Source organism: Heptranchias perlo, chromosome 26 (genome assembly GCF_035084215.1).
Source record: "Heptranchias perlo isolate sHepPer1 chromosome 26, sHepPer1.hap1, whole genome shotgun sequence".
NCBI classification, from domain to species: Eukaryota; Metazoa; Chordata; class Chondrichthyes; order Hexanchiformes; family Hexanchidae; genus Heptranchias; species Heptranchias perlo.
The window spans coordinates 36,330,207-36,358,034 of NC_090350.1; the positions used below are offsets into that span (position 1 = coordinate 36,330,207).

At 43.3% G+C, this 27,828-nt stretch overlaps 1 protein-coding gene across 5 annotated transcripts in view; it reads right to left on the reverse strand.

Moving 5' to 3' along the window:
• The window catches only part of LOC137342691 (receptor-type tyrosine-protein phosphatase U-like), a 767,577-nt gene that overhangs the window by 336,179 nt on the left and 403,570 nt on the right, over positions 1-27,828 (reverse strand). For all 5 annotated transcript variants that reach the window (XM_068006795.1, XM_068006794.1, XM_068006792.1 and 2 more), the window contains one exon: positions 10,207-10,478. In XM_068006795.1, the coding sequence (XP_067862896.1) occupies positions 10,207-10,478 (272 nt within the window). The remainder of the gene's footprint in view (positions 1-10,206; positions 10,479-27,828) is intronic.

A 27,828-nucleotide genomic window follows, 5' to 3' on the forward strand; every position in this document is an offset into this window, starting at 1 on the left:
TCAGAAACTAGCCCACTCCTATCCACATGCAACATCAACACTTCAATAACATTTTGCATTTATACAGTGACTTTAACGTAGTAAAACGTCCCAAGGTGCTTCACGGGGGTGTAATCAGATAAACATCCACACCGAGCCAAAGGCGGAGATATTAGGACGGGTGACTAATAGCTTGGTCAAAGAGGTAGCTTTTTAGGACCATCTTAAAAGGAGGAGAGAGAGGTGGAATGGTTTAGGGTGGGAATCCCAGAGCTTATGGGGCTAGATGACTTAAGGTACGGCCACTAGTGGTGGGGTGAAGGGAGTGGGGGCTGCACAAGAAGCAGAGTTGGAGGAATGCGGAGATCTCAGAGGGTTGTCGGGCTGAAGAAGGTTACAGAGATTGGGAAGGGCAAGGCCATAGAGAGATTTCAACATGAGGATAAGAATTTTAAAATCAAGGTATTGCTGGACCGGGAGCCAATGTAGGTCAGCGAGCACAGGGTGAATGGTGAACGGGACTGAATGGGGATTAGGATACGGGCAGTGGAATTTTGGATGAGCTCAAGTTTATGAAGGGTGCAACATGAGAGGCCAACCAGGAGAGCAATGAAACAGTGAAAAACACAGGCACAACTTGTAGGGGCTACTGGATAATGATCAGGAGTGGGAACCTAGGTTAATTTTCCCCAGCCTAACCGAAGCCTGCTGAGGCCAAATTATAGTACTCTGCCACTTGCCCAGTTGAGATCACCTAACTGTACAGATTGGGCGTCGAACCTGGGTCTTTCCTGATCTGCCTGGCTCATCAACTCACTCAGCCACTGGGAAACCTAAAAGGCTAGTTTCAAATAAAAAGGATTTTAACAAAGGAATTCAGGATGCTCATGGTTTCTGTGCATTTCTCCAATTCTACTCCATTTCAACATTAGAGGTTCATAGGACGCCGTTCCGATGGCTCGGTTAGTGAAGGCAGTATGGAACTGACCCGTGGAGACCAGAGAGGTCCTAGGTTTGATCAGTGGCCTGTGCTGAGTTGGCTGATCTCAGCCAAGGTGGCAGTCGGGCACCACGATCGGCTTTAGTAACTCTGGGCTAGGAAATCAGTCTTGTTCCCCTTGCTGATCATTCTCCGGTGACCTCTCCTCATTGTTATACTTTAAAAGGCGTTGAATGATATCATTTAGATGCCTGCAATGACATTAGGGCCTTTACGCTGGTTGAAATGGATCCATAAATCATGTAGGCAGCAGCTGAAAGAAGCTTTCAAAACCTAAAGGGCTAAAAGGCTGCAAAGTGCAGGTTTAGAAACCACCGTAAGTGTTTCTTTGTACTTTTTTTCCCATTCTATTTTTGTTAAACCACTTAGTTGTAGGTAAGGCTTTGTGCATCATTTCTCACATTTTGCATCAGTTGTGGAAATATTAATGGCATTCCCCAGAGGAATCCTGCAATGTTGATGCTTTTGGTAGAAAGAAGAGGATGAATAATGGAGAATACCAGGCAAGTGACTTTTCAGCATATGAGGACTATTACCCTCCCACCCGTTAACACCAGGACAAGTGCACTTTCCTGGATTTGTCCAAGGAAGTCTATGTAGGCAGGGTCTGATTCACCTTAGAGATAGTGGCAGGGAGGGGCTGCCTACTGCATTCTGACTGCATCCAAACTACAGGACAGACAGAACACTGCCAGCGGCTGCTTAGTTCATTTAAGCTTTTGCCTTTTTTTTCCCTCAAGCATTCTAGGTGCCAGTCTTGGCTCAGTGGCTGCACCCTCGGCTTAAGTCCCAATCCAAAGACTTGACCACATAATCTAGGCTGACACTTCAGTGGAGTACTGAGGGAGTGCTGCATTGTTGGAGGTGCCGTCTGTCACCTCAGGTGGATATGAAAGATCCCATTGCACTATTTGAAGAGGACAAGAGGCGTTCTCCCGGCTTCCGGGCCAAAGTTTATCCCTCAAGCAACATCCACTAAAACAGATTATCTGGTCCTTTAAATTATTGCTGTTTGTGGGAACTTGCTGTGTACAAATTGGCTGCCACAACAGTGACTACACCTCAAAAATAATTCATTGGCTGTGGAGCGCTTTGGGATATCCGGAGGCACTATATAAATGTAAGTTCTTTCTTTCTATGAATAATTAAGCAAGTGAACTGACTTGGGAAAATTCTATGCTGTTGGCACTCTACAATTCTGGTAGATTTGCACCAGTTCTTAATCATTCGGGACTGAATCTTGGCAGGACATGAAAATCTACTCCTCACTCATGATGAATGACTACTTGGGGGCAGTATGGGAGGACGGTCAACACCCCTGGAACTGTCCTCAAGCATGAAACGGCACCTTCAGGAGAGCAGGACAGAAACCGGGAACTTATCTTTTTTCAGAAATTCACAGACACTTTTTTTGTAAGTTTTTAAAGCAAGTTTTGAAACAGGTCTTTCAACTATCAGCCGTGGACCGTGGCAGACTGTAAATGGATTATTTTCATCATGATTTTCCATCTGTAACACCAAATGCAACAAAATGCCAGCTAGGAATAAAGGTACTGTGCTGAAATTTAACAGCAAATTACTAGAAATCTTCGAACACAGAATGGAATCAGGACAAAAAAAAAAAATCACTGCATGTATTTGCCTCTTAATTGTTTTTTGGCCACAATTGCGTTAAAAAGAAGCAATTCATTATTAAACATTATAATCCTCAGAAGGACTAATAACAGCGCACTAATATGAGCCTGGTCATCGTGACACTGTAATTACATTAGGTTATCAACAGATTCCACAGTGGGATTCAGGCCATTGGTGGAGCTGTGTTTTCTTGGCACTGGTCAGCCACCAAATATGGTTGTGTGTGTATTCATCCATGGATTACAGTGCTAAGTGGAACTGATTCCTACTTATTGAATCCACTCATGCTCTATTTAATCCCACTCCCAGATAAAATAGTCCTTATTCGTTTCTGTGCAGATCTGTTCTGTCAAGTATCTGACGCTCCAAATCAGTCTGATCACTGCAAACAATAATCCGTTACTCTGTACAGCTACCTGCTTGTGTGCAATAAGTGCTAATATCCCATACTTTACAATGTATACCACACACCCTTTCATAATATATACCACTATCTCCTTTTATACCACACACTCTTATAAAATATACCACACTCCTTTACAATCCTATACGCTTGTAATATATACCACACACTTTTTTACAATATATACCAGACAGTCTTTCATAATATATAACATTCTCTTAATGTGTATACCACGCATTTTACAATAGATATCATACACTCCTTTGGATATAAAAGATCCCATGGCACCAATTAAAGAGCAGGGAAGTTCTCCTTGGTTTCCTGGCCAACATTTATTCCTCATCCAACATCACTAAAATCAGATTATCTGGTTAATTATCTCATTGGAGTTTGTGGGCCCTTGCTGTGCGCAAATTAGCTGCTGTGTTTCCTACATTACAACAGTGATTATACTTCAAAGGTACTTTATTGGCTGTGATGGGCTTTGGGACATCCCGAGGTCATAAAAGGCGCTATATAAATACAAATTCTTTCTTTCTCTCATAAAACTCTTTTTTTTGTTAATTTTGTATTCAAGATAAAGAATGTCAAAAGATTGAAAGATTTTGAACGCTATACTCCTTTATCACGTCTCTCAGAAATGTCCTCAAGTTCTTCCCATATAAGGGCCAGTTTTCCCCAATTGCCTGGAGCATCTCAGGCCTACAGACCTTGATTTTCTGTCCATTTAAATTGACGGACAAAAAAATAAGGGGTCGCAGGCCTACGATTTCCCAGTGAACAGTCTCTGAGTGTGAGTTCCTGCCCAGAGCTCCCCAATGGGGAAATCAGCCCTTTCATGGATTAATGTTGTAACTGCAGTGTCTGCTGTTACGTGGGCAAACACGGCAGCCATTTTGCAGATGCTAAGAATCGGGGTTGCTCGAGACTCCCCGTGTCTTTGGTCACTTCGTTCTTTTCTGTCCTCTTCCTTCTTCCTTTCTCCCCCCCCAATCGGTCTCCACTTCCTTCAGCTGTCTATCCTCGGCCTTCTTACAAACAAATCAAAGGCACTTCAGCCCCTTCCTTCTCAGCCGGCCTTCAACATGTTTTCCCATTTTTCTTCCCTTTTCCACCTTGTCCCTTGCTGCTGACGCCTCCCACGGGTGCTGCCCGCCCTCTTGTATCTTGCCTGAGTGGCCATTCATGCATGAGCCTGGACAGCGGATGTCGGCGGGACGTTCGACCACGTGGGCATCACCGCAGAACCCAATCCTGCCCTTGGCCAACGTACACAACTCCAGCCATCAGGAACGAGAGCTCTGGCTGAACCTTTACCCTCCATAACCCAGGGGCGATGCGGCCAATTGTGGCACTGCTACTGCCACCCAGCGGAAAGCACGGTCCAGGACTTGAATGTGGAACCTCCTGGTCCGCACGGCCAAGCGCCACACTGGGATCAGCTGGTCTTTCAATGTCAAGAGCCCCACTTTAGGCCGACATCTCCTCAATTTTGAATGAACAATCCTATTCTTTTCCACATAACTGTGATGAAAAGCCTTTTAAACCTTTTTTTTTTCAAATCAACAGTTCCCAGCCCTCAAGTCATTCAGTTATAAAGCTATGCACTCCGTACAAAGCCCTTCCATACAATCTCATCTTGTTTCTGATTGAAATTTGTCAATTCAGAAAGATTTCACTCAGTTTTTCAAGAACCGCTGCTACTTTGCCAATCTGCCCTCCGAGCTCTTTCACCAAACTGCCCCTTCAGATTGCTCTTCTTCAAATAGATGAAAATCTCCACTCAGGCACCACTGTTATTTTAACCTCACGACCAAGGATGGTTCTTATTGCCTTACTCTTCAGTGCTAGTTAGCAGTCAATGCAATATCCTCACATTGTTCATTTCTTCTACTTTCTCCCATACGCTTTGGAGTTACTGCGATAAGAAAATAATCTCGAGCACGTCCAGACTTTCAAGAATTGTCCTTGATCCATCTAATCCTCAGCTCTTTTGTCTGATCTGTGCAATGTATTTTCTATCATCTGATCCCAACAGTGAACAGCAGAGGCAATAAGACCCCACTACTAACTCAAAACCAATTTCTGGCCCTTCTGCTCTCAAAAAAGATTAATCATCTTTATACAAGACTCCAATCAGTGCCATTTTTTTATATATATAAATATAAATATATATCAGCCCCTTTATTTTCCACAAACCTGTTCCCTGCGATGAATTTGATGCTAACATGATCAAAATAACCAACTTTAGTCAATAGAACTGTTCAGTTTCAATAGATCCTGAGTGCCCAGGACCAAAGTTCAAATCCATTCATAAAGTTAATACAAGGGATACCCAGATTTCAGTAAAGTGTATTGCTGGTCATGTGATTTTTTTTTTTGGTATCATTCCTATTTTAACAGTGAAAAACACCCAGCGGTACAATTATAGATTTTGTCCTTTCAATCTTGGGTCAAAGCCAGCATGAAATACTGATGGTTACAGGCTTATCAGTGGTGCTGGTAGTGGTGGGAGCAGTTTGAGGTGATGAATTAAGAGCAACACATTAGAAATGTACTGCCTCAATGTTAAAAGTGTATTTTCCCCTAGAGCGTATTGGTACCAATATACTGAATGTGCCAAGGGACCATAACCTACATGTTATTCTAGGTGATTTTGTGTACTTGAAAAGGGCATACATTCAATTTCACATGCATCTGATCCTTGCAAAGGTTACAAACTGTAGCAAACATTTTCTCATTGACCCCATACAATGCCAAACTCCTGCTGGTAGATTTCCTCCATTTGCTATTAGCAAAATTGTAAACATGTTCTTGATACTCGCATTTATGATTTCCTACAAATAGCCAAATGAGAAAATCCTGCCCCTCAGTCTAACAATAATAGTTAACTGTAAGATCTCAATCCAGAATATCATCTCAAGTGTCAGTTTGGCTCCAGTGGTAGCATTCTCGCTTTGGACTCATAAGGTTGTGGGTTCGAGTCCCACTGTGGACTAGAAAGTACGTCATCGAGGCTGACACTACGGTGCGGCATTGTCAGAGGTGCCATCTTTTGGGTGAGCCACATTGAATTGAGGCTCCATCGGTGGATGTCAAAAATTCCCACAGCACTCTGAAGAAGAATGGAGAGGTTCTCCTGGTGGTCCTGGCCAGCATTTCTCCCTCAACCAACACCACCAAAAAACCAGGTTAACTGGACGGTCGTTCATTTGCAGTTTGTGGGACATTGCTATGCGCAAATTGGCTGCCATGTTTGCCTACATCACAACATTTCAAAAGTGATTAATTAATTGTCAATTGCTTTGACAAAGTTATAAATGGACATTCTTTCTTTCTTAAAATATACATTCATTTTTGTGCACACATTTCTGTTCTGTGCTCTTAGTTATTCTCAGCCAGAGATACAATTGATCTCAGCAGCCCAGGGTTCCTGCTCTTGGTTATCGCATACAACTTCTGTAACAAAATACGGGGGATGCGGATATCGAACTCCGTAACGATGCTTCATGTGGTTGAACAGCCTGCCGCACTCATGTTTGAGGCTTACATGTGAAGATTGGCCACACGGGTGAGGTACCAGCTGTCACCTGCCACCAGTGGAGCCATATCCAGAATGGATCAGCACTTTCAGCAGAGGAGGGGTGAAAACTCGGGGGGGGGGGGAGGCAGGTGTCGGAGATATCCAATATTGACGTTGTGTGTGAAATGTAGGTTTTGAAGTATTTTCTATAGATTCTGTTGAGATTGAGTTGCTGATTGAAGAACTCATCGGCCTGAGGTACATTTGGCTGTGGGAATCGGAATTTATAAAACTCCCAATCCTATGACAGCATAACTTTGACGGGACAGGACTTCCACCCGTCCTATCCCATGCCTACCCGCCAAACCCAGAAAATTTCCAAAGGTCAGGGACATTGTCGGACTCTCAACAGAAGAGAAAGATATTTAAATTTAAAAATAAATTAATTCTCCCATCTTGCCTGGTGTAATCAATAACTCAGTGACTGACTGCACAGCAGCCCTTTAAAGTTTCCTCTGTTACTTAGCAACCCTACTCGTCAACGGTGTATCTGCATTTCCAGCACTCAACATTACTTATGGTGCAAATGACGGCAATGTCTACATACTCCTGTCATTTTCATCACATTGCAGTATATTTGGGCAGATATATTGCACACTCAACGCCACTTCCAGCAGGAGATCACAGAATCGGCATCAAGTGGTGGAGAGCGGGCGGGAAAACTCCCACTCGATTTTCATCCCCAGGGAGTCAGTATAACCGCAGAGGGAAATTTGCCCTCCTGATTTGAGCATATAATGTGTTAGCAAAGTGTATTTATCAGAAGCCGACTGGTGAAATTGTTTTAAAACCGTACTTAAATTTTAAGCCGGCACCGACCCTCCAATTCACTGTCCAGTAAGAAAAAAATAAATCAACAAAATTTGTTCATTAAGACGCCTTTTTCATTCATGAAGTGTTTTCTTCAGCTACACCTGTAGGATTATTGGGGATAATATACTGGCATGGATTGAGAATTAGTTAACAGACAGAAAACAGAGAGTAGGAATAAACGGGTCTTTTTCAGGTTTGCAGACTAATACTAGTGGGGTACCGCAGGGATCAGTGCTTGGGCCCCAGCTATTCACAATCTATATCAATGATTTGGATGAGGGGACTAAATGTAATATTTCCAAGTTTGCTGATGGGAATGTGAGTTGTGAGGAGGATGCAAAGAGGCTTCATGGGGATATAGACAGGTTAAGTGAGTGGGCAAGAACATGGCAGATGGAATATAATGTGGAAAAATGTGAAGTTATCCACTTGTGTAGGAAAAACAGAAATGCAGAGTATTTTTTAAATGGTAAGAGATTGGGAAATGTTGATGTTCAAAGGGACCTGGGTGTCCTTGTACATGAGTCACTGAAAGCTAACATGCAGGTGCAGCAAGCGATTAGGAAGGCAAGTGGTATGTTGGGCTTTATTACAAGAGGATTTGAGTACAAGAGTAAAGATGTCTTACTGCGATTATACAGGGCCTCGGTGAGACCGCAACTGGAGTATTGTGTACAATTTTGGTCTCCTTACCTAAGAAAGGATATACTTGCCATAGAGGGAGTGCAACAAAGGTTCACCAGACTGATTCCTGGGATGGCGGGATTGTCGTATGAGGAGAGATTGAGCAGACTAGGCCTGTATTCTCTAGATTTTACTAAATTCTTACAGGGCTCGACAGGGTAGATGCAAGGAGGATGTTTCCCCTGGCTGGGGAATCTAGGACCAGGGGTGACAGTCTCAGAATAAAGGGTAGGCTATTTAGGACTGAGATGAGGAGAAATTTCTTCACTCAGAGGGTGGTGAATCTTTGGAATTCTCTGCCCCAGAGGGCGGTGGAGGTTCAGTCATTGAGTACATTCAGAACAGAGATCCATAGATTTCTGGATATTAGAGGCATCAAGGGGTATGGAGATGGTGCAGGAACATGGCGTTGAGGTAGACGATCAAACATGATCTTGTTGAATGGCGGAGCAGGCTCGAGGGGCCGGATGGCCTATTCCTGCTCCTATTTCTTATGTTCTTATGTTCTTAAATTCTAAATAATTATATGTAATCCAAGTGCTTTTGCTGTTGGTACAGGACATGGGGTATCGCACAGTTGGCTTGTGGTGCTTAACGCAGTGCCATCTGTTTAATACATGCTTTAGGGAAGAGGTTTGTGAAAGAGACTAAAGTGTCAGTGACAAATATATTTGGCTAAGAATCTAAAAATGTAATGATAATAAGTGAATGCGCAGGAAAACTAAATCTGCAGCTGTGCGAGATTTTAAGATTTTTCATACTTCATTTTTATGTTGTAGAGAGAGACTGTAGCTGATCTGGGTGAGAGTGAGGTGGAAGTAACAGCTGTATGGGAGCTTTAGAGGGTCTGGGAGTACAAAATTTCACCACTGGAACCTCAGTTCAAATCCAACCCAAACTGATGGGATGAATGTCAGGCCAAACCTGCTGAGTAACAGCAGCCAGGGTCAGATCAGGACCAGCAAGATAAGTTTTGGAAATTATTTCTTTTTGGTCCCTTGTGGGCCCCAAGAGGAGCAAGACTGCTTCTCTGGGCCCCAGAAGGAAAGCTGGGGTCTCCCCCTGCCCCGGGCTTCATCCCCCGCCTTGCCCCCCTCCTCTGATCAGGATTTCTCTCCCGTAGCACTAACTTTGTGCCAAGGACCAGACACAAAGATCACCGGCAGCACGTTAATGAGGCCCGGCCTTTTAAAATCCAGACAGGCACGATGCTGGCTTTGCCGCGTTCCCACCTGGGAGTTAAAATTGAACCCAGGACGTCACACTGCGATACTGGAGATCGCACCAACCTCCACCACCCTCCAATGGCTGTGTTGAGCTAGTCAGCCTTGGCTGTGGCAGTAATGGGAATGCGATAGTTAGGTTCATCCAAGAGAGGGACAAAAAAAAACACCCAGGTCTTCTGCTCTTGACCACTATTCAGTGACCCACATTAGAAAACGCAGGCTTGTGGACTTTGGGTGAGGACTGAACAAGACACAGCTGTGACTCTCTTCCATTCCCCCATCATAATAGTCTACCAACACTCACTGTTAGCCTATCTAGGCTCTAGTATGGAGAATGGCCTCTTGGCCGAGGTAGAGGTGGTCCTGAATCACTGCCTCCAGGGGAGGAGGGGAGGAAAAAGAAGAACTGGGGAGGGGGGGGGGGGGGGAGGAATTCGAAAAAAAACTGGCGTTGATGCAGTAGAGGGTGCTTTTTGAGACTCAAGTCAAACCCCATTGTTTGAGGGCAGCAGAAGGAGCTTTGCCTTGTTTCTAACATGTGCTATACACAGAGGCAAATGCTTTTACACTGGGTATGTTAAATGAGAAAATATATCATTCCCCAACAATGGCATTCTGTACCTTGAAGGGAAATAAAGAGGAATAGTTCGCAAAATTCAAAAAAAAAGAAAACTCACTGAGCTGTGCAGTACATTTAACATGGCCTGGAATGCTTCAAGGGGCACTGTAGTCTGATTTGATTGGAATGAGCTGGTTTTTCTCCCTTCCCCAGGTTCAACCACAAGAACACTCCTGTAAATGTCTCATCAGAAATACTCAAGGATTACAGCTCGGACGCAATTGTTGTTTGTTTTCTTTTCAACGGAAAAGCTAAGCTTGGTACCTGATACTCGTTTGGCCAGAAGGTACTGACAGCGAGCTCTGCCTGGAGCCACTGCCGCCCGTGCGATCCTGACACGTTCCAGACCGAACCGCCAACGGGCCCGTTGTTGACCCTGACGAAGAGGTGGAGTGACCCGGGGCTGTGTCCATCTCTGCTGTACAAGAAGTAGCTGAACTGGATGCAGTGAGTGTCGTTTTCGCTCAAAGACGGGAGGATGAAGTGAGCTTTCTGGCCTTGAGCGTGCAGGGACGAGTTCACCATCATATAAGAGCCTGGATAAAGAAGAAGAGTTCATTTTAGAGACACAAGTGGAACGTGACAAAGGGAGTAGAGCTGTGCATTATTATTGTTACAGATGCGTTACATCAACTGATGCAATGATGCCAATCACGTCATGCCCTTAAAAAGCTAACCAACAATTTTCATAATAATACTGGCCCTTTTTTAGGACAAAATTGAGCAGTTGCTGAATGGAATATTTCGGCAAAAAATTGAAATAAAGCCCATACAGTCCTGAAAATATCCCAGTTTTGTTAAAGCCTGGATCAAACTGCACAAACCAGTCACAGCTGTCATGCTTATTCTACCTTGGGTAAGTCACGCCGATTCAACAAGCAATACCTTTCAATCATTAATGTATCAATACTATGCAACAGCTCCTCACAACATCATACAGAATAACGACAGCGTGCACAAAACAAGCAACAATCTCTTCCCATTTTCATGGCTGCCCACATAACAATAGTCACTGCATTTCAAAGTGATTCATTGTATGCAAAGCACTTCTGAGAGATGTGATCAGATACTATATAAATTCAAGTCTTTTTCTATATCACGTCAAGTGTTTGCAAATAACCAGTCCATCACCAAGAGTGGCTCGGTAGCATCACTACTGACCGAGCTGGCCGAGTCCTGAAGGACATAGCTGCCAGACTGGGCCTGCGGCAGGTGGTGAGCGAACCAACACGAGGGAAAAGCCTACTTGACCTCGTCCTCACCAATCTACCTGTCGCAGATACATCTGTCCATGACAGTGTTGGTAGGAGTGACCACCGCACAGTCCTCGTGGAGATGAAGTCCCGTCTTCGCACTGAGGACACCATCCAACGTGTTGTGTGGCACTACCACCGTGCTAAATGGGATAGATTCAGAACAGATCTAGCAGCTCAAAACTGGGCATCCATGAGGCGCAGTGGGCCATCAGCAGCAGCAGAATTGTATTCCAGCACAATCTGTAACCTCATGGCCCGGCATATTCCTCACTCTACCATTACCAACAAGCCAGGGGATCAACCCTGGTTCAATGAGGAGTGTAGAAGAGCATGCCAGGAGCAGCACCGGGCGCACCTAAAAATGAGGTGCCAACCTGGTGAAGTTACAACTCAGGACTACATGCATGCTAAACAGGGGAAGCAGCATGCTATAGACAGAGCCAAGCGATTCCACAACCAACGGATCAGATCAAAGCTCTGCAGTCCTGCCACATCCAGTCGTGAATGGTGGTGGACAATTAAACAACTAACGGGAGGAGGAGGCTCTGCAAACATCCCCATCCTCAACGATGGCGGAGTCCAGCACGTGAGTGCAAAAGACAAGGCTGAAGCATTTGCAACCATCTTCAGCCAGAAGTGCCGAGTGGATGATCCATCTCGGCCTCCTCCCGATATCCCCACCATCACAGAAGCCAGTCTTCGGCCAATTCGATTCACTCCACGTGATATCAAGAAACGGCTGAGTGCACTGGAAACAGCAAAGGCTATGGGCCCCGACAACATTCAGGCTGTAGTGCTGAAGACTTCTGCTCTAGAACTAGCTGTGCCTCGAGCCAAACTGTTCCAGTATAGCTACAACACTGGCATCTACCCGACAATATGGAAAATTGCCCAGGTATGTCCTGTCCACAAAAAGCAGGACAAATCCAATCTGGCCAATTACCGCCCCATCAGTCTACTCTCAATCATCAGCAAAGTGATGGAAGGTGTCATCAACAGTGCTATCAAGCGGCACTTACTCACCAATAACCTGCTCACTGATGCTCAGTTTGGGTTCCGCCAGGACCACTCGGCTCCAGACCTCATTACAGCCTTGGTCAAAACATGGACAAAAGAGCTGAATTCCGGAGGTGAGATGAGAGGTGAGAGTGACTGCCCTTGACATCAAGGCAGCATTTGACTGAGTGTGGCACCAAGGAGCCCTAGTAAAATTGAAGTCAATGGGAATTAGGGGGAAAACTCTCCAGTGGCTGGAGTCATACCTAGCACAAAAGAAGATGGTAGTGGTTGTTGGAGGCCAATCATCTCAGCCCCAGGACATTGCTGCAGGAGTTCCTCAGGGCAGTGTCCTAGGCCCAACCATCTTCAGCTGCTTCATCAATGACCTTCCCTCCATCATCAGGTCAGAAATGGGGATGTTCGCTGATGATTGCATAGTGTTCAGTTCCATTCGCAATCCCTCAGATAATGAAGCTGTCTGTGCCCACATGCAGCAAGACCTGGACAACATCATAAGTAGCAAGTAACATTCGCGCCAGACAAGTGCCAGGCAATGACCATCTCCAACAAGAGAGAGTCTAACCACCTCCCCTTGACATTCAACGGCATTACTATCACCGATACCCCCACTATCAATATCCTGGGGGGTCACCATTGACCAGAAACGTAACTGGACCCACCATATAAATACTGTAGCTACAAGAGCAGGTCAGAGGCTGGGTATTCTGCGGCGAGTGACTCACCTCCTGACTCCCCAAAGCCTTTCGACCGGCTACAAGGCACAAGTCAGGAGTGTGATGGAATACTCTCCACTTGCCTGGATGAGTGCAGCTCCAACAACACTCAAGAAGCTCGACACCATCCAGGACAAAGCAGCCCGCTTGATTGGCACTCCATCCACCACCCTAAACATTCACTCCCTTCACCACCGGCGCACAGTGGCTGCAGTGTGTACCATCCACAGGATGCACTGCAGCAACTCGCCAAGGCTTCTTCGACAGTACCTCCCAAACCCGCGACCTCTACCACCTAGAAGGACAAGGGCAGCAGGCACATGGGAACAACACCACCTGCACGTTCCCCTCCAAATCACACACCATCCCGACTTGGAAATATATCGCCGTTCCTTCATCGTCACTGGGTCAAAATCCTGGAACTCCCCCTACCTAACTGCACTGTGGGAGAACCTTCACCACACGGACTGCAGCGGTTCAAGAAGGTGGCTCACCACCACCTTCTCAAGGGCAATTAGGGATGGGCAATAAATGCCGGCCTCACCAGCGACACCCACATCGCATGAACATTTTCATAAAAAGGTTCATATCTGTTCAATTAAGTTCTCTAACTACTTCCTCCACCCCCATGATTGTCGCCTATCCATCATTACAGGAGGTTGTATACAGGAGGGGAATTAGAAGGTGAAGGTTGGCCAACTTACTATCATTTTCTATCTTCAATTTTAATTTTGTTCAAATACAGTAGGAATCGTCTATATTAGAATGGATGTGGGTCTGGAACAGTCTGATAACACTGGGGTGACACCAATTTCTACTCTTTCAACTATAACGAGTCACACCAGAAAAGATGGTTGAGGCCAGGAACTCACTTCAGAAACGATTAGATATGAAGATGGTTGCTGATAGAGGAGATCAAATGGACCAGAGAGCTCTCGTCACCTAAAACGCCAATTCTCTTCATTTTTTTCTCTTTATATTTGGTAAAAATTTCAAAAACTAACACACTCCTAAAACGGAGGTGCTGAAGGGGATATTTTGCACGGTTCTGCTCCTGGTACGAGCTTCTATAGACCTGTTGAGTGCAGGTTGGAAAACGGGGGCTACAAGGGTTACAGCCCAATTATCCCAACCCCACTCACGACCAGCGAGACTCTGCCTGTGGCACTCTTGCCCATAAGCGTCAGAACCTTCTGAAGAGAAGGGATGAAGATTAGAAAACTGGAAAAATTATGTGTTGGATGCTGGGATCAGATTCAACAATGCTCGGGGATATATTTTATTGGTGTGAATAAAGAAGAAAAATATGTAAATATAAACAAATATCTATATACCCTGAAGAATGTGAAAGCAGAAGATACACGCAGAAAAATGAAAGTGTTTTGAATTTTACTCAAAGAAGCTCCGATTCTTTAAAGTAAGATTTGCTGTTGGAAACTTGACAAGAATTACACATTCATTATTCTTAATGTTAAAATTAAATCGAAGGGGAGTGTTCCCACATAAATAATACAATACATCATGTAGTCAGATGTGAGATTCACACACATAGAACATCCAGCAGAGCCTTAATACCATTTCTCCTTCAATAATTTCGGGCTCTAGGAGGAGAATGCGGCATCGCACTCTGTCACACTACAATGTACTCCATAACAGTCAATTGTGCTTCACAGAGTGAAAATCAAACTCAGTTTTGGAACAACATCGAATTAATCACTGGAAATGACAGATCTTTACAAAAAAAAAAACTTATTTTCAAAAGGTAAGAAAAATGAAGTGTCAGAAATGCTTTCAAGATCAGCACATTCAAGTGTTATCGCCTAGAACTCGCACAGGGAAAGAAATCAAGTGTTAACGTACAACTTTATGAATTATAGTTAATCTCGCACTCCTGGATTGAGGGAAGCTCAAGTAGTGTACAGAAATGCCTTTCAGAAAGAAAGAAGATTTGAATGCAAAATTGCTAAAACTGTGAAGTGAAATTTAAAAAGAATTCACAATAAGCTCAAACTCATTATTAAATTCGCTTTAGGTCCAAAAAATGATTTGGATAAGTACGTGAGAAAAAGAAAGTCTCTGAAATTACAGCACATTAGGCCCATCTATACCAATCCCTATTCTCTGCCCTTCTCCTGTATCCTTTCATACACCTCCTTTTCAAATACTTATCTCATTTCCTTTTAAATGATGTTATAAGTCACTAGCTCAATAGCCACTTGTGATAAGGCACCATTTTGTGCGATAACCATCTTCCACCTTTGTTCCCCTAATGACAGTCTTGAGTTATGCCCCTGGTTAATGATTGACCAACCAGTGGCAACAATCCTTCACTATTTATCCTATCAAAACCATTCATAAATTTTGAAAGCCTCTATCAGATCCCCCTTTAACCATCTCTGTTCCAGTTAAAAAGCTCCAATTTTTCAAGCCTTTCTCTATAACTATAACCTCTCATTCCTGGTATCATTCTAGTGAATCTTTTCTGTACAGGGTACAGGGAACTACAAGCAACTCTCCAACTGTGGCCTTACCAATGTCTTGTACAAATTCAGTATCACTTTGTTGCTTCTATATTTAATGTCTCTCTATACAAAACCCAGAATCCCACTTGTTATTTTTATGGCCTTTTCAATCTGCGCTCCCATTTTATGTATCTGCACCCTCAATCGCACAGTACCTAACATTTAGGGCACCCTTCCTTTCATTGTCCTTTTCCCAAAATATACTATTTCATATTTCTCTGCATTGAACTGCTCATGTCACCTATCTGCCCACTCTGTTATCCTACATTCACCCACAGTCTCCAGCACTCTTCCTCACAGAATAAATGGACTCTGAAAACATACTGCCCTTCTGTGGGGCAGCTTCCAACCTTATATGTTGCCCCTTCCCTTCAAAGGAGACGTGATTAAGGTCAGGAAGGATTGTAGGTGGCATAGTTCACTGGAGCACCAATGGATTGCCCTGCTTTGCCATTTAAAGAAAGAAAGCCTTGCATTTATATAGCGCCTTTCATGACCTCATTTACAGCCAATTAAGTACTTTTTGAACTGTAGTCACTGATGTAATGCAGGAAACACAGCAGCCAATTTGTGCACAACAAAGTCCCGCAAACAGCAATGTGATAATGATCATATAATCTATTTGTGATGTTGGTTGTGAGATAAATATTGGCCAGGACACCAAGGAGAACTCCCCTACTCTTCTTCGATATAGCTGCATGGGATCTTATTTTTTCCATGGATTAGTTTACCTCTGATATCCATATCACCCAATTCCTATCTTTTACCTTGGAGCATTTCATTACAAACTATCCCCTCATGTTGCTTTTTGTTGCTGAGGAGTTGTATGCTTCTGGTCACCAGATAACTGGTACTGAGGTGGCTGTGGGAGAACGGCAGATTGTGAGGTAAGGGAGTGGAATTCATGAGTTTAATGAATAAATGGAGGACATCGGTGTTTCTTGGTATTTAATAACCTGCAAACACTGATCAGAAACTGCATGTTTTAGAACTGGTCATTAATTACACAGAAAAAACAAGCATTCCGCACTCTGTTAAAGGAGCTGTTTTGCCTTTCTAAAGTAAAAATGTTCAAAATGAGCGCACACGAAGGTTGCAATTAAGAGTGCTGCCGAAAAGTCAAAAATAATAGAGAAGACAGGATGAGAAAACTGAAGAGGACACAAACAGTAGTGAGAGAATGCAATGCTTGGACTAAATGGTAAATGGAAGGGAAACAGAGTTAAGGAGATGTCAGTATGAGCCAGAAGGCAAAAAATGAGATCAGAGATTTTGGTCACAGTGATCACCTCAGACCTACAGGCGACATTATTTTTCTTTCCCATTCCCAATGATTTTGCTGCACAGCTGGGTGAGTAGAACTAATAACACTTCCTCTTGATACTGTGTTGAGGAAGACTAAAGTTGGTTGAGACTGGCATGCTTCATTAACCCGCATGTGTTGCCTCTGCAATGGTCACCATGCACTGAAAATTGTTTGTTTGGTAGTGGCTGGTTATGTCCTGAGGGAGGATGTATACATCTCGCCTGTTCTGTTCCTCATAGTGTGCAGTATCTCAGCTTTAAAATAAAATCTACAGTGCAGAAAGGGATCGCGTCTGATGCTCCACCTGCCCAGTCCCCATGCAGCCCGGACCCCAGACACTATGCACACCATTTTAATAGGAACCAACCTACCAGGCAGCAGGAGACATCTACCTTATATTAAGAGGATCTGTTAATGGATTATTTCAGCACAGACTCAATTTCCCATCTCCCACGTTCCAACGATGTTACTGATTATTAATTCTCACTGCTTAAAAATATATTATTTTAAAAATGTAAAACTCCACAGGAATACAATAGGGAAAAATGTAACACTGATTTGCACGTTCTTCTCTCCTGAAGGATACGGACCAATCAGTAGAAGAGGCATCTCAGCTTATCCCAATGTCCACACATGGGCACTTTCCAACTGGATTCACTAATCATGAGCAGGAACCTTGGGAGTCATTTTCCCCACCCCCTTCCTAGCCCAAGGACGTTGAAGATTATGGTGACATCTCAGCTGTGACTCGAGCCAGAATCGATTAACTGAGCACAGGCTGCGAATCAAACGTGGAAATTTCAGTTCTGTACGACTAAAATCACATCACAGTGGCATTTAGCCACCGAGATATTGGGTGGGCTGATCCGTAATTCCTTTTAGCAATTTTCCCCTTAAAGGGGTTAACAACATGCCCACTCTGCTGTAAATTCTGTTGTACAGAAACAAAAAATGGAAGAAAAGTCCTGTTTGTAGCTGGAATTGTGTGACTAAAATCATAGATCACCATTGCCAGGAGTTCATTACTTATGCTGATAATAAATGGCTAGCATACAACTTAAATATTCATGTTCCGCAATAAATTACTCATTTCAGTTACTAATGCACACACATTATTTCATACTTTTCCCCCTATCTTTACTAATCGTATGAAAATACCTTTAGATTTATGTTGCCTGGGCCAATTTATGTCCAGACGCTTATTTCAATAATGGAACAAGAGATGAGGAAGAGTCCTGGGATACCATTTATTTCCCATGAGCGGCCCAAGCCGATAACTCACAAGCAACAAGTCATGAGTGAGTGATGGTCAGTGCCACCAATGGGATTATGGATTACAAACCATGGCTCCTCCTCATGTATTCTGTTTGCACCAGAGTTCAAATAAATAACTAAACAGTAGCAGTTAGATGTTTAACTCCAGTTCTCTCCGGATGGTACTGAGTTTTGAGAGGATACAGTTCCAGGGGAGCTAGCTGTTCTGCGGTATCTGGGTTAAGTGGCTGCTCTTTATCGGCTGGAGGATGTTTGTCAGCAGGCTATTCAACTGCAGGGGCTAAACCCACTTCATGTCCTTATCTGATGGTCATACATCCCCCTTTTCCAGCATGAGTCACTAGATAGGAACCTAATTAATTTTTTTCTCTCCTTAGCCCAGGGGTACTGAGGCCAATGATCAATGGTAAATCTTAATTTAAAATGGGCATTAAAGTGATCAGTGGTTTATCGAGCAGTAGTGTGACTTCTCACAGTGCTGTCTCTTTTGAATTGCGATCTTATCTCCATGAAATATGAAAAATATTTCAATCACACGCAGCACTAAAATGTAATAAACTATAACCTAATCAATCTGACATTTATCTATTCCGCGCACGGAAACACTACTTTCTTGATGCTGCAACACTTACAGTCTCGCATGTTATAAAAGCACATTAAATTATCTGATAAAATGCAGAAAACAGCATTCGCTCACCCTTTAGAAACCACTTCATGAAATATCCACTTTTCAGAACTCAATATAGGTTTAGGAGATCCTAATATTAGTCTACCTCCAATTTTAAAATGCATTTTATATTTCAAAATTGGCCTTTTCAATCGAGTATTTTGAAAAATCTGTACATGTAAATTTTTTCCCCCCCAGTTCCTATCTCATCCCCACAGTCTTTCAAGTGCTAACAGAAACTCTACTACCCTCTCGACTGGTACCCTGAATAATTGGAAGGAATAAATAAATGCATCGGACCAATAGATCTGATAATAGTCCTGCAACCATAAAATGTTCCCAATGTGTCTGAAAACTATAAGCTGACCGTTAGAAAATGGGTGCCATTTGAAGCAGAGTAGAGGTAATGATATCCAAGAGCATCATCATCCATCAACCAGGGGCCATTAGATGAAGTGGCTTTTCTTTCTGTTGTGTAGGCTTTTTTTGAATTTCCAAGAACACTCTACTTTTTAAATTTTACCTAGTTCTCTTGAAGGGTCAAGATATGAATTTATTTACCCAGCATCCCATCACTTCTATTGACCATATTCTTTTTCTCTATCCTCCCATTCTTCTTTCTACTTTATTTTGGCTTCTTTTGGTTTTTTTGAGGGTAATAAATCTCTGATGCTCCTGCCCTCTCTGGTTTCTCCAGGTGAACACCTCCTGAAGCTAAAAGGATGGACAGGGCACCTGCTCCCCGGCCTGTGCCAATACTCGAGTCATCCTCTAACAATGGACTTGCATTTATATAGCGCCTTTAACGTAGTAAAACGTCCCAAGGGGCTTCACAGGAGCGTTTATCAAACAGAATATGATGCCAAGCCACATAAAGAGATATTAGGACAGGTGACCAAAAGCTTGGTCAAAGAGGTAGGTTTTAAACAAGCTTCTTAAAAGGAGGAGAGGTAAAGAGGTGGAGAGGTTTAGGGAGGGAATTCCAGAGCTTAGAGCGTGGGCAGCTGAAGGCACGACCACCGATGGTAGAGCGATGGAAATCGGAGACACATAAGAGGCCAGAATTGGAGGAGCGCAGAAATCAAGGTTGAGAAACTACTAATTTGAAGCCAATTGATCAAATGCCCAACTGTGCTACAGGTTTTTAGTTACCCCGTTTCTTTTTAAAATTTGTTGCCAATTATCAATTTACCCCAATTTCAGAAGCCTCCGTCCTGAACACAGCAGCAGTCACCAGGCAACCACCAACACAAATTTGCAGCTTCCCAGTAAAGTATCAACTCCAGAATATCAATTAGTTCATCAGTAAATGAATGATTTCCAGCCAATCTCAATCACTTTAACAAGAGGAAATAGGTCGTGACATGAAGGAGAACAGATGCAGTGCTGTGTAAATGAAAACTAAATCAGTAGTTGATGACATATTATTATTATTTTCACAACATTAAGTTATATTCTGCACTCCATGTACTGCACTGCCACAGATAAGGACTCAATCACCTCACAAAACTGAGTCTTTCTGTGCGCACTGATGTCACGTGACCCAAGGACCATCTGAAATAGGATGGATCCTGAAGCTTTATAGATAAGGCGCAATCCAATAATATTTTTAATTAAAATTTAAAGGAATATATATTTCACAGTCTAGAATAGAATTAGCCTCTGTTGTGGAAAAACACCCCAAGAGGGGCCTTCCACTGTGGATAGAGCCACTTAAAACAAAAATTATTCAGTGACATGACGGGCAGTACTAAAAAAGTTTTCTTTGCAGCAGTGTGTATTCTCATCCAACTAAATTTAAATGCTGTACTTCAAGAAAAAAATAATATTTTTTTCCCCCCTTAGTACCCTCACCAAATTTCTCTTCCCCCCCCACCCCCACCCCACCCCTCCTCTCCTGACGGCATCCTTAGTGGGTACAGCTCACCATGCCCTGTACCTTGCCCAAGTGGCTAATGCTCACAACGAGTGGCGGCAGGCTACCCGTGAAGGCCATGACAGACAACCCCGAACCCTGCCTGCAACTGGTGCCAAGCGCACAGGCACTTTGCTGCATAGCAAACAGAAGCAGAGAAGCCAGGCAGTTTTCCCCTCCCTCACCCAGAGGTGATGTGATCAATGGGAGAGCTCTTACTGCTGCCAATAAACTCATTTCCACATCGTTCACCTGAGGAAGGAGGTAGCCTCCGAAAGCTTGTGAATTTAAAATAAAATTGCTGGACTATAACTTGGTGTTGTAAAATTGTTTACAATAAACTCAGCACAGAGAAAATGAACATGTATATCCTCAGTCACTGAATTTTTTTTTTGGTAGTGAGTAGAGCAAACGAAAGACTCAACGAGAGCCAAATCTCTACATATTTGAAGCAAGTTTCCTCTATACCACCCTCCCTCACCATATGTTGGCTCACTTCACTTAGAATCATAGAATCTTATAGCACAGGAGGCCATCATTTGGCCCATCGTGCCTGTGACGGCTCTTTGAAAGAGCTATCCATTTAGTCCCACTTGCAAGTATTCTTTATCACAGAATGGACATCCTCTTATTCGTCCTACTTTCAGTTCACCCCAGAGGTATTTGATAGAGTTGAGGGCATCTCCAATTCAATATGGGAACACAGCGGCACCGGGCTCTCTAGTTTTACTGCATACCAATGTTATCATATTTATTTGGGTGAGTACATGACTTTACATCACTGCCGGGGAATTTATCCTTAAATGCTTCTAGCCCCTATCCTTACAAACTGTCTGGAAGAGCCTGTCAGATGGTAAACTTAAAGCACTGAACTACTTGAAGGAGACATAAACAGCCCTCAAAATAGCCTTAGAAGTTTCTTCAATTGAACTGCTTTAGGTTGGCCTATCTATCTACAGAGATCTATGGTTTTCAAGTAGGTACTGGGAGTGGGGGAGGGGAAGGGAGGAATAGAATGCATTGCATCTCATCACCTACCTCCAGTTAGTTGGCCAGTGACTGGCATTGGCACAGTTGACGTAAACTGCTTATTTGGTCAGTGTGCCAGGTGAAAAGACTGGACAGAAGCTTAAGCCCACAAGTCCATCCCATTATACTGCTGGGTGTTCTTGACAATTGAAGTGGACACAGTATGAACATTTCACGGTCTCAGCATTACAGTTTACTGAAGTCCAAATGGCATTATACGTACAGCTATCTATCGATATTAAAAATCTGTAATAGGGTTTCCGTTCGATTGTGTAATTGCAATATTTTATTGGTCCATATTAACCAATTAGATTGTCGGGAAAAAAAATTCAACCCTCTTTTGCCCCCCCCCCCTCTCCCATCAGTTAATTCTCCACCCTGGGTATTGTGCCTGCCCTTCTTGGACTCTGCACTCTACTCCCCCAAGTTTTCCAGTCCGCTCCCTCCCAGACCCGCCCTAATCGAGCTCCATTCCCTCCCTTTCACAGAGGCGTATCCTCAACGCTCCTGTCACGCTCTTCACTCCTGTGGCTTGTTCTCCAATTCAGCGGCTGACATTCTCCAGCCCAAAAACTCTTGCCTCGCTCACGTACACAACAGACAGCGAGCTGTCACCTCCCTGAAAACACCCCCTTCTGTGCCTGCTTCCAATACTGGGAGTGGACCAGCATCACAAGAGATCCTTTCGTTATAAAGTGGACAGTTCACTTATTGCTGAAGGACTACTGGAGAAAACATACCATACAATCAAAACCTTCAGGTTCAATTGCCTTTATCACTCTTCTCCCTCATCACACCATCTCGACCACACTCGGCTGCTTTCTGGCAAGCGTAAAGAAAAATGTTTCCTATATTCACAAAACAAACTGCACACTGCTTATTATAAAAATAACTTAAAATAAGCGGCAGTGATTTGCAGTGATTAATTCCATCTTTGTGGGTTTTTATGGTGTTTATTAACCGATCAAAATTTGCTCCAGTGATGCATTACTTCATTAGAACCCCTCGATCTAATTGATGGCTTGCAACTCACTGTCAGGCACCTATTGTCCTATATTTAATACCATTAGAACGCACCAGTGAGGAGTTCATGAGCGAATGTTGTGTTAACTGGGCTTTATTTTACCAATTACCCTGACAAAACAAAAACACTGCTTTCAGTGATGAATAGGGGAGAGAATATTCTTAAATGCAATGAACAGCAGAGTGTGGTTGTTATAATAGGATGTAGGAGTGTTCTTTTGTTCAATAATTGCACTGTGTAACATTATTCACATATTAGAGTTCCCATTAGGATGGAGTGTTCACGTATAATGTAATGCTCACCTCAGTTAACCTTACAAGTACCAAACTTCTGACTGAGTTTGTGTGGCTGAGAGTTGCAACCGGTTCTATTAGTTGGGCATTTGGCAGCTTGCCATCCTGTTTGCTGATGCATTGCAAAACAGCTGGAGTCCAACAGACAATGTAGTCCCTCGGTTGTTGATAACCCAGTGTGAAAAAAAGGATGGGCCTAAATTGTGTGTGTGGCAGTAAGTTTTTCTAAAGTTCTCCATTGCACTAAACAACACATTGAACTGTGTGCCAGAGATTATGAGCAGAAAACTAAAAGTTTGCTGGTTAAAAATTGATTATATTTCCCTTAGTTATACAATGTTTTAATTGATTATAGCCCACAATTATGATAGTTTAGGTAAGCAATTGTGGATTCATGTGGGTCATCATTTGTCCCCATCTCTGTAACCTCCTCCAACCCTACAACCCTCCGAGATCTCTGCACTCCTCCAATTCTGGCCTCTTGCGCATCCCCGATTTTCATCGCTCCACCATTGGCGGTCATGCCTTCAGCTGCCTAGGCCCTAAGCTCTGGACTTCCCGCCCTAAATCTCTCCGCCTCTCTTTCCTCGAAGGGCACTCCTTAAAACCTATGTCTTTGACCAAGCTTTTGGTCACCTGTTCTAATATCTCATGCGGCTTGGTGTCAAATTCTGTTTGATAACACTCCTGTGAAGTGCGTAGGGACTTTTACTGTGTTAAAGGCGCTATATAAATGCAAGTAGTTGTTGTTGTGTGACCCTCATATTTGCACATGTAACTAAATATGGAAGAGACTCTACTCCAGACTATATGAAGTCTAATGTCTTCAGCCTGAAAGGTGTAAACAGGGACAGTTACCAGAATGAAAGGCTAAAATTACTGTGAATCTGACATAGCATTTATGCACTCTCTATGTACATGGTCAGCTCCAGGCTTGACCATGCCAACACATTCCATCCCACACCTTCCATAAACACCAACTTGTTCAAAACTCTGCTGCACATATCCTGCATACTCATGTCCTCCATCCTAGCTGACCTAAGTTGGTTCCCTATTCCCAACACATTAAATTCAAAATGCTTGCTTATAAATCCATCCATGTCCTCACATCAACCTAACTCCGCAAGCCCTAAGTCACCCCGAACTCTGTTCCGCTTGCACATCGTCTCCCCCCCCCCCCGCCAACCCTTCACCCCACCAAAGCCTTCAGCCATCTGGGTCCCATCTCTGGAATGTCCTTCCTAACCCCCTCCACCTCTCCTTTAAAAACTTCTTCAAAACCCATCACTTTGACCTAGTTTTTGGTCACCCCTCATTATGCTTCCTCTCCTAGCTTGTCGTCCATTTCCATACACCTTCTGTGAAGTTTCTTGGGAAGTTGCTGCTTCCTTATTTTATGTTTTGCAGTCAAGGTCAGTTTATCTAGGTGATCCCCTGAAGCAAAATATTCGAGTTACAATACGATATTATGCAAATCACCTTGGTCATTGAGAGCTGTACAGTCACCTTGCAATGTTTCCATCAGCTTATTGAGATAACTGAGACCTATCCCTTGTGGCTTCCTCAAGGTCCGAAGTCCGTATTCATCTTCAACAGATAAACAAGCAGCCTACAGTTCTATCCCATTGCTTTTACCTTATAACGGGAATCTACACTTGCACACCGAGGTCAATGTAAACCCAGATCACCTGAAAAATGTTCTTTTTTTTTGTGCTGTGACTAGGAAATACGAGCACATACGTGTTTTGTGAATGAATCGACAAGAGTCAGTTGCAAACCATTTCCCTTAAAGCCACCTGGACAGGCTATCTGAGCTGGATAGAAATAGGGAGGTCAGCAATGAAATGATTGTACTCTAACTCACCAAAGCACCCAGCCCGACTCACTGGAACACCGAAATCCATCCCATCACTGACTGTAATAAATCAGTACACCAGACAGCTCTTAATGGAAACACCATTAAATCCTCTACCCAGTTAGCAAAGATTGTACAATCTATGGAAGATTCCATGGGTCTCCGAGCAAATGTTCACCAACTGGCTGTTTCAATAAATAGGGAATCCATTAACAGGTACATTAGAAAGATATTAGGCAATTAACGGTTTGTTCATTGAGTGCATGTCAATTGCCTGATAAATTAGGCTTGAAATATTTCCAATGATATAACAAGTAGTTGGCTTGTAATTCACTTCTAATTCAACTGCTTTATTGTCACAGTCATATTTCATCTTCATTCAACCCATCATGGACTCTATCTTCCTGGTCCTGTTTTGCAATATTTCTATCTAACTGGTATAGCGTCATAGAAGTTAGAACACAGAAGGCGGCCATTCAGCCCATCATGCCTCTCCCCGTGCTGGGTCTTCACTTGGAGCTCTCTAGTCTAATCCAATTTTTCTACTCTTTCCCTGTACCCTTTATATTATCCACTTTCTAATAGTTATCTAATTCCCTTAATAGAAAGTTTAAAAAGTATGAGAAAGACATCATTGAAGCAGATTTACTCAACTTGTCATCACATTTTCATTGGTTTATAAATCTGATAACATGATTCACATACATAATCAGCCATGTCGTTAGCCAACTATAATCTTGAATATAGAATCAGTAGCATCACAACAGAACTTCAACCATCCAACCATTTCTACCTTCAGTCTGGCTAACCTACCTCTGTAACACAGTAAGCTAGTTCCCAACATTGGACAGTCTCACAGGAGCATAGGAATTGCTGGATGAAGAAAGACCAAGGTCCATCTAGTTCGCCGTCTACCATCCCAGTAGTCGCATGATGCAACAATATCTCCCTGGTCATAGGAACATCTGAACAGCAGTAGGCCATTCAGCCCCTCGAACCTGTTCAGTCATTCAATTGGATCATGGTTGATCTGTATCTTACATCCTTCTACCTGCCCTGGTTCCGTAACCCTTAATATCCTTGCCTAACAAAAATCTATCAATCTCTGTTTTGACATTTTCAATTGACCACCAGCCTCAACAGTTTTTTTGGGGGGAGGAGAGTTCCAGATTTCTACTACCTGTTGTGTGAAGAAGTGCTTTCTGACATCACCCCTGAATGGCCGAGCTCTAATTTTAATGTTATGCTCCCTTGTTCTGGACTCTTCCACCAGAGGAAATAGTTTCTCTCTATCTACCCTATCAAATCCTTTAATCATCTTAAACACCTCAAGCAGATCACCCCTTAATCTTCTATAGTCAAGAGAATACAAGCATAGTCTATGCAACCTGTTAACATAATTTAACCCTTTTCGCCCAGGTATCATTCTTGTGAATCTGCACTGCACCCCCTCCAAGGCCAAAATATTCTTCCTGAGGTGAGGTGCCCAGAACTGAATGCAATATTCCAAATGGGGACTAACCAGAACTCTCTACAGTTGTAACATAACTCCCACCACTTTGTATTCCAGCTCCCTTGAGATAAAGGCCAACATTCCATTTGCCCTTTCAATTATTTTTTGTTTAATTTCGTAATTTTCCGTTTTTGGTAATTTCTTTCTGTTGACCAAGATGAGGACAATCTCTCCTAGTTAAGGGAATACACTTTTCCAATTTTTCCATTTACAGTCAGCATCAAATACTACCCGGCCAGATGCTCCACAGATCAGTTGCAGAGTAGAGTAGAACTTGATCTACAATGCCCCAACAATGCATCTTAATCACAATCTCAGAAGAACATCCCACATTATACCAGAGCAATACTTCCATTTCCCACATCTGCCATCCTTGTAGTCTCTCTGAATACGGTTGACAATTAGTTCTGAATTCAGATAGTTTTGTGTTGTGAGTCCTACCCACTAAGAACTGGGTTGAGACTGTGCAAACCTATCGCACAGAAGATACTTGCAGCCAGCAGAGAGGAGAGAATTTTAGCCCTTCAGTGTGGATTAGATTCATGCTTAAGTACCAGAGGTGAAAGAAAGCATGCAGACCCATTGCACCATCAGTATCCCTGAGTGAACTGCGGTATCTTTAATGTATTACTACATTACAGCAGTGACTACACTTCAAAGAAGTACTTCATTGACTGTAAAGCACTTTGGGATGTCGAGCGGTCGTGAAAGGCACTATATAAATGCAACTCTCCTTCTTTCTACTTTGACAGTAAATGTGAAGATGTCATGATGGTGGCTGCATTTAGTAGTTACTGAGCCTAACAAGTGAGTAACCCTGCAATAACTTTAAGCAACCCTTGGCCAGTTATCTATAGATTTCTACTTTATGCTGCTGAAATTTTCGACACAAAGATTGACAATCTATTGACATTAATTCAGCTCTTAATTACACTCGCTGAAGGTGATTCACACTACAAGAGTACAGCTAACTGCAGACATAGCGTGCTACATCTGCCAGCTACAACTGTAATGTAATTTTTTTTTAAATTCGTTCATGGGATGTGGGCGTCGCTGACAAGGCCAGTATTTATTGCCCATCCCTAATTGCCCTTGAGAAGGTGGTGGTGAGCCGCCTTCTTGAACCGCTGCAGTCCGTGTGGTGAAGGTTCTCCCACAGTGCTGTTAGGAACGGAGTTCCAGGATTTTGAAACAGCGACGATGAAGGAACGGCGATATATTTCCAAGTCGGGATGGTGTGTGATTTGGAGGGGAACATGCTGGTGGTGTTGTTCCCATGTGCCTGCTGCTCTTGTCCTTCTAGGTGGTAGAGGTCGCGGGTTTGGGAGGTGCTACGAAGAAGCCTTGGCGAGTTGCTGCAGTGTATCCTGTGGATGGTACACACTGCAGCCACAGTGCGCCGGTGGTGAAGGGAGTGAATGTTTAGGGTGGTGGATGGGGTGCCAATCAAGCGGACTGCTTTGTCCTGGATGGTGTCGAGCTTCTTGAGTGTTGTTGG